Raw genomic sequence first — 9,892 nt, 5'->3', positions numbered from 1 at the left:
TGTCAGTATGTTAAAGTGTTTTAGCGCCCATAAATGGCTGCTTGCACTGTATGCTTCCCAGGAAGTTGAGGTTGTTTCAGAATGCTCTCAGGTCAGCAGGGGTAATAGTATAGATTGTGAAGCGCATAGAGCTCAGGGGTTTGCGCTATACAAATGCTATCTATTATCTATTATTAAAACCTAGTGACAGTTATTGACAAATAGCGGTCGAGGCGAAATTAATAAAATAATAGAAAATAAAACAAATGACAAAATGTGACTAACGAACAACCTTTTTCAATTCAGGATCATCTTTGTCTTGATAGAATGATGGTCCAACAGACACGTTGTTCCGGAGGCTCTCGTTAGCCGAATCTTCAATGTTTCGGAGCTGTTCTGTGGTTATGGATGGTGTGTCCAGCTCTATGGTCACTATGTCTGTGCCAATGTCCCTGGGGAATACAAATCAGGAAAATAGAATGTGAATAGAAGGACAGTGGGGTCTGCTTAGACCGAACACTTTTAATCCAAAAAAACACGACAAAACGGAAAAAAATCAAAATCCACATTTTTGTTCTTCTACTTGAGCAACAGGTACAGTCAAACCTGCTTAAACGACTACCCATCCAAGACAATCGCCTGTACAAACAATGGCTCTGTCCAAAATGTCTGCCCATCTAAGACGACCACTGTTTTCCTCGACAATGGGAGGCCATATTGGACAATTTCAACAGTATAATATATAATATATATATCTATGCAGCCACTTCTTACAAACCATAGACAACCCAGTCCTTCCGAGATTTCCTGGATATTATGCACCATCAACAAACAAGAAACATGTCCTGCAGTCTCCTCATACCTACAACAAACTTCTACTACAACAATGATGATAATATAACAATATGCCTGTCTGTAGACATTGTAATAATGATAATTACAACAACAATAACAAAAATAATAACAATAAAATAATAATAGTAATAATAATATTAATACAACAACTACTACTACCACTACTACTACAAATGATAAAACAATAATAATAATAATAATAATAATAATAATAATAATAATAATAATAATAATAATGAATTGACATATCCATAAATATTTACATATGCAATCACATGCATACATTATGTCTTTACATACATGACCTAACCATATTACGTCTTTATGTGTAGTCAGTACAGACACAACGTCGCCATCACAAGAATAATGAGTAACTCCAATGTCCTTTACTCACTTTGTTGTGCAAGGTGAAATGGAGCAATTCATTACTCCTATGACTATGACAATAGGAATATGTCTTGAGTCTTGAGGGGTAAGCTGTAAATAACATAACCGTTTCTCGTGATGTGAGCTTTTCACAGGGGAAACGTACATTACCGTTGGAGCATCAAAAAGCCTCTTAAAGACACTAAAAATATCTGTGGAGGCCTTCAATATTAATCCCCTGATAAGGGAAGGTCTATCTCTAGTACCTGTAGTTAGAGAGCAGCAATCACAGAGAACAGCAAGTCAGAGTGGGCTTCAAGATTTAGAAATGCTGAAGTTAAGAGAGAAGCCCATAACCTGCACACATCTACATGCTGTGGAAATGAAGCTCCCCTATGCTCAAAATATGGCAAACAGATTCTCAGCCAGAATTGATCTCATTGGTCATAGCAGAAGCCTCAAGTCATCTTAATCCTTATTTCTTTAATTTGCTTTATTAAAAAATAATCTCCTCTGCTATGCAACAGTCATAGTCAGACGTTGACTGATGAACAATTATTATTATGTCTTGAGGAAACACCAACCTTCTGCAACGTCTTAAAGCTTTTCACAGCTTTCTCTGCCAGCTCACAGTGTTTCTCCCCCGGTCCTCTGTCGAGGAAACATGAGATGAGATTCACAAAACGACAGCTCACTTTCATAAATAGCCAAAATTGTCCAAGACGACTACCCATTGTTGAGGAGAAAAGTGGTTGCTTTAGACTTAGACAGAGGGACGTCTTGGACAACGTCACAAATGACAAAGATTTAAAAAATGCCAGAGGGGCTGTGGGAAAAGTACATTTGTACAGGTGGCTGTGGGAAAAGTACATTTGTACAGGTGGCTGTCTTGGACATATGGCCCCTAGAGCAGATTCGACTGTATCGAGTTGATGTTATTTGAAAGAGACAGACAAGAAATTAAGTTCCTGTACAAGCTATATTAGGTGGGAGAAACATGTGGAAAAATTAAGTAAATCCCCTCAAAGAAAAACATTAAACAAAATTTTAAATAAGAAAAAAAATTCTTTTCTTCAAGCACTATTTTTTTTATAGTGGCAGCCGGTGTTATGGTTCTAACCAAGTTCTGGGTATAAAAAAAAATTGTTTTAAAGTTTCAATGTTTCACAGTTGATAAACCAAATAAGTAAATCAATTTCTTGGAGTAAAAAGATACATAAATATTATAGCTAAAAACTTACTTCAGGTTTGATTTAGTAAGGGTAGACAGACCTGTGCAACACAAAAGCGTTATGTTTTAAGATTTAAGGAGGAAAATACCTCCAATATTATCAACATTTGTGAAAGGACAACTTACTTCAGGACCCCAGTGAGTGTTTTCTCCCTGCTGTAAGTGTTTGCTGAGTAGCGTAAGAGTCTTACGCCTGCCAGAAACAACAAGTTCATTTTGCTTTTCTTTCCCTTTTCAGCCCCCAAGATCTTGATAGCCTGAGGATATACATGAATATGTAAGAAGTAAAAAAAAAAAAGTACATATCGTGGGTAACATAGGAACATGTACAATTTATCATTTCCTGACTTATCATTCCCTGACTGAACCATTAGACATGTGCATGTGAGTGCATGCATGTGTGTGAGAGTGAGTCTAGGTTCAATACCAAGCACTTATGATTTGAGTTCTTTATGTGAGCTACATACCTGAATGTGGGACAAATTGCTGACGTGTGTACCACAGCATAAGGCATTGTCGATGCCCTCGATAGTCAGAACCCGCACCACACCCACGTGGTCATCTGGCAGACCAAGGCCGCGGAACTGAAACAAACAAACAAACAGCGGTTGACTGGACTCGCACACCCCTACCTGGCAGCTGAGAAGAGAGACTGGCATGAACAAGTGTATGTACCTCTTTAGTTTTAGTAATAGTTTTAGGGCATTAGCAATACATTTAAGGTCATTTAAGTGCCAAAGATAAAAGGTGTTACAAGAGAGTAAAAAACATTAAAAAAGGAGAGATGATGATGATTGATGTTTGACGGGAAAGAGGGAGAAAACCAAGTCTGAGCAGCCGCCAACTAAGCATGCATGTGCTCCATGGTTAGACTTCCAGACTCGTAATCGTGAGGTTGCGGGTTCGGGGGGTTTGAGCCGCGGGCCCGACGTTGTGTCCTTGGGAAAGGCACTTTACACGAATTTTCCTCACTTCACCCAGGTGGGAATGGGTACCCGGCCATAGACAGCGGAGATCTTGTCAGTATGTTAAAGTGTTTTAGCGCCCATAAATGGCTGCTTGCACTGTATGCTTCCCAGGAAGTTGAGGTTGTTTCAGAATGCTCTCAGGTCAGCAGGGGTAATAGTATAGATTGTGAAGCGCATAGAGCTCAGGGGTTTGCGCTATACAAATGCTATCTATTATCTATTATTAAAACCTAGTGACAGTTATTGACAAATAGCGGTCGAGGCGAAATTAATAAAATAATAGAAAATAAAACAAATGACAAAATGTGACTAACGAACAACCTTTTTCAATTCAGGATCATCTTTGTCTTGATAGAATGATGGTCCAACAGACACGTTGTTCCGGAGGCTCTCGTTAGCCGAATCTTCAATGTTTCGGAGCTGTTCTGTGGTTATGGATGGTGTGTCCAGCTCTATGGTCACTATGTCTGTGCCAATGTCCCTGGGGAATACAAATCAGGAAAATAGAATGTGAATAGAAGGACAGTGGGGTCTGCTTAGACCGAACACTTTTAATCCAAAAAAACACGACAAAACGGAAAAAAATCAAAATCCACATTTTTGTTCTTCTACTTGAGCAACAGGTACAGTCAAACCTGCTTAAACGACTACCCATCCAAGACAATCGCCTGTACAAACAATGGCTCTGTCCAAAATGTCTGCCCATCTAAGACGACCACTGTTTTCCTCGACAATGGGAGGCCATATTGGACAATTTCAACAGTATAATATATAATGATGTACATCTATGCAGCCACTTCTTACAAACCATAGACAACCCAGTCCTTCCGAGATTTCCTGGATATTATGCTCCATCAACAAACACTAAACATGTCCTGCAGTCTCCTCATACCTACAACAAACTTCTACTACAACAATGATGATAATAATTAATAATGATAATAAAAGACAGAATAATAAAAACAATAAAAATAACTATAATAAAGATCACCTTAATAGTGCCACCTACCTGGTGGCTCTATGCACCTGAAACAAGGCAGAATTTCTTTGAAATAAAAAATATTGACAGCTTACCCAATGACACGTTTCATGTATACAGGCCCATTCAACTTACAAAAGTCCTTTAAAATATGTATATATAACCTACCTGCAATCGGACAAAAGAACACACACATAAAGAAAATCACTGTGGCTGCTGATCATACTTGTTGTTACAAGAAAAATCAAACTACAGTAGTTAGTAAGATTTCAATAAACTCTTTAATAAAAAAAAACATCAGAAATGATCTGAATTCTATTTTTCTTTCCAATATAATTTTTTGAACTTCTTTTTGTATGGTTGGAGCGAACCCTACTTAAATAACCTGTTGGCCTGCTGTTCAGGTGTACTAAACCCTCTTTTCCCTTTTGAAATTTCTTAATCTGTGTTATCGGGTGCATGAGCTCGAGAAATATTTTGCCGGAATTGATTTTTCAAAGTGTTGACAAAAATTATGAAAAAATTAATAATCTAGGTACAGTTTTTAAAACAATGAAACACTTTCTTCTCTCTCGTGAGAAATGTTGGTTTCTGTACTTAGAACAGTTGACCAACTTGCCAATGAAACAGTAATTCCTCCTCCCTCGAAGTGTACTAAACCTGATTCCACTGATATTTTGGAAGTACATTTCCAGTCAGATTATAAGAAAACTCAAACAGCATTTCTGAACACCCACCAGGACGTTGTTTGGAAGCCAAACTTGTGGTCTGCCATGGCTGTGATCAGATGTTGAGCTGTGATGAAGATATGAAATACAAACATGATGCCAGAGAAAAACAAGTGAACATTCCCTAATGGCCACCTGTCAAACAAGTGAACATGCCGTAAAGGCCACCTGTCAAAGACCATCGCCTGTACAAACAACCACTTCTCACTTCCCCTTTTGCAATTTAAACAAATATTATAATGATAGTGTCCAATACATAACATCTGTCTTAGAAAACCACGTTTCTCTTTGAACATGGGTAGCTGTCTTGGACAATTTCTACTGCAGCTCAAAGACTGATTCTTGGAAAAAATTATCTAAATAAAACTATTGAAGCTTTAACAGGCTTGATAATTTGAGAAAATCACCCCCCCCCCCCTTCACTAAAAACCCCCCAAAGAAAAACATATAAAAGCCTGAACACAAGAAATTTACTTTGAAACAACCAATGCAATTTTCTTGTGTTCAGGCTTTCCACAACCCTTTTTGTGATTTCTTCGTAAAATCACAACACTGAGACACTTCTCAAGAAAGTTAAACTGAATACCAAGCTCTTCTCCATTCTGTTGCAAAATCATTGAATGTAAATGTATAATCCTCCATCTACGTGCTAAAGTTTATTCAGGAGATAGGCTGCTTTGATCCTGCAAGTCAGGGTAAGTCTGAACTTTGTGAAATATGTATATATATATTATACATGTTGCCGTATGTACTTATACATTTTTTTATGTTTGAGACACAAGGAAGACAACTTATTACGCTCATATCTGTTTATGACTACAGAGTGCATGAATTTTCCATGGCTGAAGTCCACATTTTATTTGTGAAGACTAGTGTAGTGGGAGAGATGGAGGGAGGGGGGGGGGGGCTACAATTGGGGAAGGAAAATATGTGACCATCTGTCAGTCTTTATTAAGAAGCAAACAACTCTATTAACGGCCAAAGAAAAGAAAATGATAAGATAAAAAAAGGGGTAGGATAAATAGAAGGGAGACAGGGATGTATATATGTAGTATAGGGTTTTACGGCGCTCACAACTGCTAAGGTCATATGAGCGCGCTGACGATGGCAGCAAAATGTATGTACTAAAGAACAAAGAAAGGAGACTCACTCAAAAATCTTCATAATTAGAAGCCATAAAAACATAAATGATAGAATAAAATTGGAAAGAAAAAAAACACCAAAAGAACTGCCTTACTCAGATTACAATTTGGTAAATTGTTAGAAATCTTAACATTTCTGTTGGTGCTTCTTAGGTCAGTTAAAAACTCAATAATTTTCAACCCGACCTTATTAAAAGTAAACATATTCAAATATATTTTTTCCCCCTAATGTTCCCAAAACTTCATTTTTTCAGAGGCAGCGACACATCAAAACATGCCTGTATGTTGCTGCATGAACTCAAATCTTCGGTCCCAGTCCAGTTGGAGGGTCACTTCTGAGCCCACAGATATTTCAGTTTTTGTAAAGTGGACCGCATCTTCTCCGCTGCGACTGATGCTCAAGACAGGAATGTCATTGATCTGTAGATGGATTTACACAAAAGATCATAAACAGGCCATTTTTCTGCAAATTAACATACAAAGAAATATTTAATGAGCCATATGTCTATAGATGGACATATGAGGAAGATATTTAACTGGCCAATGTTTTGTACATGGAAACACAAGGAAAATATTTAACATTATAGTGACCAACTAATCTTGTAGTCGGCAGATTAGTCAAGGCTGTTCATACTTTCTAGGGAAAAGCATACTCATACTAAAGATAGGAAGCATTTTAACGGAGGGAGAAGAGTATGCACATTGAAGTATACAAGGAAAATATTCAATAGATCATTTTCCTTCTAGCTTTGTTCAAACTTTAAAAACTCCATTCACCCATGAGAGAACCATTCACTTTCAATTACATATATAATTATTAAAGTTATCTTTTTCCACAAACAGTATCATACTTACAGTTCCTCGGTCATCAGGCTGAAGAGACAAAGAAAAAATAACTTTTCATCACTTCAGTCAGACATAAAAATTGATTCCGCAAATCAGTGTAATGCATTTTAATCAACTGATCATTAAAAGTCAGATACACTGAGTGTCAGTAAATGGTGATGATAGAATTAAAGTTAAGTAAACAAAATTTTAAGTAATCTATATTCATTCTAATAGATTTAGAGCAATAAAAGAGATGAAAACATTTCCAGCAGCAATATTTCAATGTATATTGCTATGACTAATGACCACACACCAATTGATCTGACATTATGTTCTATACCCTAAACTAAAGCTGGGGATCCAGTGGCCGAGTGAGTAGTGAGTTAACACTCAAAAGTATTGTAAAGCAAAAGTGTCGGTGACACAAGGTTTAAATGGGTGGTCACTGGGTGTGTCCCTGAGCAAGACATGACAACCCTTGTTAAAAAAAAACAGGGTGCTGCACGCTGGCGACCAGAAATGGGAATGAATGAATGTGTGAAATTGTTCTGTATTGGTGTAATAATAATAATATTTTGTATGTTATGTATGTAACTAAGTATTATGTGATGTAAAGTGCGTTTATAATTACGTATATTTATGTAATATGTTTGCCACTATAATCCAAAATTCCCTATCAGGATCAATAAAATATAATTTATTCATTTCACTGTGTAATTTTTTGTCTGATTCTGTTACTTATAGTCGGTGTGACTCAGAAGCTCGACGGAGCTCCTCGGCTTGGGGTCATGGGATTAATGAGCCCTGAAGTGATTTTGCTGGTGTTGGTTAAGAAGTTCGCATTTTTGTCTATGTTTGAAACGATATAACTTCTTCCCCATCCCACACACGCAAACCCTAAAAGCTCAATGTCTTGAGATTTATTCTACGTTAGAATTGATAATTTCTGCGCCTCAGTTTTAGATCTAGACAAGTGTGTGTACAGTATCCAATTTGTCCTATTTTAGTTACATCCCTATGAATAAATGATTTTTTATTTATAAACAGCACGACAGATCTCTCCAAAATATCTGTTAAACTGACTACGAATATCATGTCTTTTACTCTGAGAAATCTTAAATCTGTGCAAGTAATAATAGTCAAGTTATAAGAGAAGAAAGATACACATCTGCATTTTTAAACAAAAGACACTCAGCGTTAGCTCTTGTTTTACCATTAAACAAGAGAAAGTTACCCTGCGTTTGTTAATGATTCATGCTGTGTCTGTGGCAGCCAGCATATGTCTAAGAAAAATACATTAAGCGATTTAAAAAAAACACAAAACTGTGTAAATACATGGGTGTATTTCATGTTCCAAAAGTTCGACAGTTTTTCATTCACACTTGTCCCCTTAACATTTTACAATTTAGCATTGCTGATTTCAACGTGTCTGATGAAATAACAAGAAAAGTTACAATGTCCATTCTATTTTTAGTCTTGTGTGCCATGGGTGCATTAATGATAAAATTACCATAAATAAAGACAAGGATACACCTAAAACTTTACATTGAAAAGTACCAAGAATTAAGTCAGCCAAGACAGAGTGGCAACAGGGAGCTGACCCCTGTGACCCCGACGATATAAGGCGCTCGGATGGGAACCCCCCGCTGCAACTAAAAGTCCACGGTTGATGCGCCGTGATTTATATTATCTATTTTCTATTCAAACCGTTTCAGCTACATTTTAAGCTCAAGTCCAAAGTAGGTAAAAACTCTTTGCCATAAAATTATTTCTAAATTCACACTTTGAAGTTCTGAGAAAGTACATAAACATGTTTCTGTTAATGTCCTGAGCAACTTTACCTGTCCACCTCCCTCTGGGAACAGAATTGAGTCTTCCAATATTATATTGTAGCCCTCCACAGAAGTTTTTTTTCCTTCCACAAGGAGAGTTTTCTTTGCAGGAGTACAGCTTTTTACACGGGTTTGAAACTGCAAATAAAGAAAGGGTTTTCAAAAACAAGAGAGAAACACTGTGAATAATGTAACAATATAATATTTAGATGAAGTGTAAAATTTTACACAACTTCAGTTCATGAAAAAAAATTATTTCTAAAAAGTACAAAGCACAAATGAGAAAACTGCATGATACTAACACAGAGCCAAAGCAGAAAAAAAAATGACTTTAATTTTTTTTAAAAGACAACAAAATTTGAAACAGTTTCGTTAGGTAAGATCTAGTAGAAACAATTAGCAACCAAGTTGGAAAACTAGTCATCTTCCAACTGCCCCATTTTCCTGACATTGGTCTGCTGCTGCCAAAAGAGTTAAAGCTGCTCACTGATCTTTTGTCCGACAGTGTTAAAAGATATCTAACTCTTGAGTCATGTTTTTTTTTAACGTTTAAGTGTATTGTTGAGGAAAGTATGTCAGCTTTTAAATGTTTCAGGTGTATGCTGTATATTATTATCCCCTATTATTTTTTTGACCTGCTTTAGGCTTACATCAAAGAAAACATTTCAGAACATAAATTTCTCGTGACCTTTATGAATGGGCTTTTTGATTCTGTTATCCAAGTTTTAGACCTGTATGCAGAAATCTGAGTAGATTTAATAGAGCGATTTCATTTGATCTTCTTTTAATCGCAGTCAGGCAAAAGTGAACAAGCTATTTATAATGTAGATGCTCAGGCAGAGCATTTTAGGTCTATAAAAGAATAAAACACAAACTCTAGTACAGTCGAAAGTGTGTAAGACGGAATCGCAAGGGAGCCAGAAAAAAATTCCGTCTTAGACATTTTCCGTCTTCGACAGGGGGAATTTAGGGGGAGCTGGAAGT

General features: G+C 36.7%; 1 protein-coding gene across 1 annotated transcript in view; it reads right to left on the bottom strand.

Moving 5' to 3' along the window:
- LOC101848103 (alanyl-tRNA editing protein Aarsd1-A) overlaps window positions 1-9,892 on the bottom strand; it is a gene marked incomplete in the record, with an annotated part of 17,873 nt that overhangs the window by 5,805 nt on the left and 2,176 nt on the right. The window contains 8 exon segments of the mRNA XM_013080653.2: window positions 1,785-1,851; window positions 2,558-2,688; window positions 2,899-3,015; window positions 3,721-3,880; window positions 5,116-5,173; window positions 6,527-6,668; window positions 7,104-7,121; window positions 8,918-9,046. Coding sequence (XP_012936107.1) covers window positions 1,785-1,851; window positions 2,558-2,688; window positions 2,899-3,015; window positions 3,721-3,880; window positions 5,116-5,173; window positions 6,527-6,668; window positions 7,104-7,121; window positions 8,918-9,046 — 822 coding nt within the window.

This window comes from Aplysia californica, unplaced genomic scaffold, assembly GCF_000002075.1.
Source record: "Aplysia californica isolate F4 #8 unplaced genomic scaffold, AplCal3.0 scaffold00094, whole genome shotgun sequence".
NCBI classification, from domain to species: Eukaryota; Metazoa; Mollusca; class Gastropoda; order Aplysiida; family Aplysiidae; genus Aplysia; species Aplysia californica.
The sequence above is the reverse complement of the archived record's forward strand: the minus strand, read 5'-3'. Positions and strand labels throughout refer to the sequence as shown.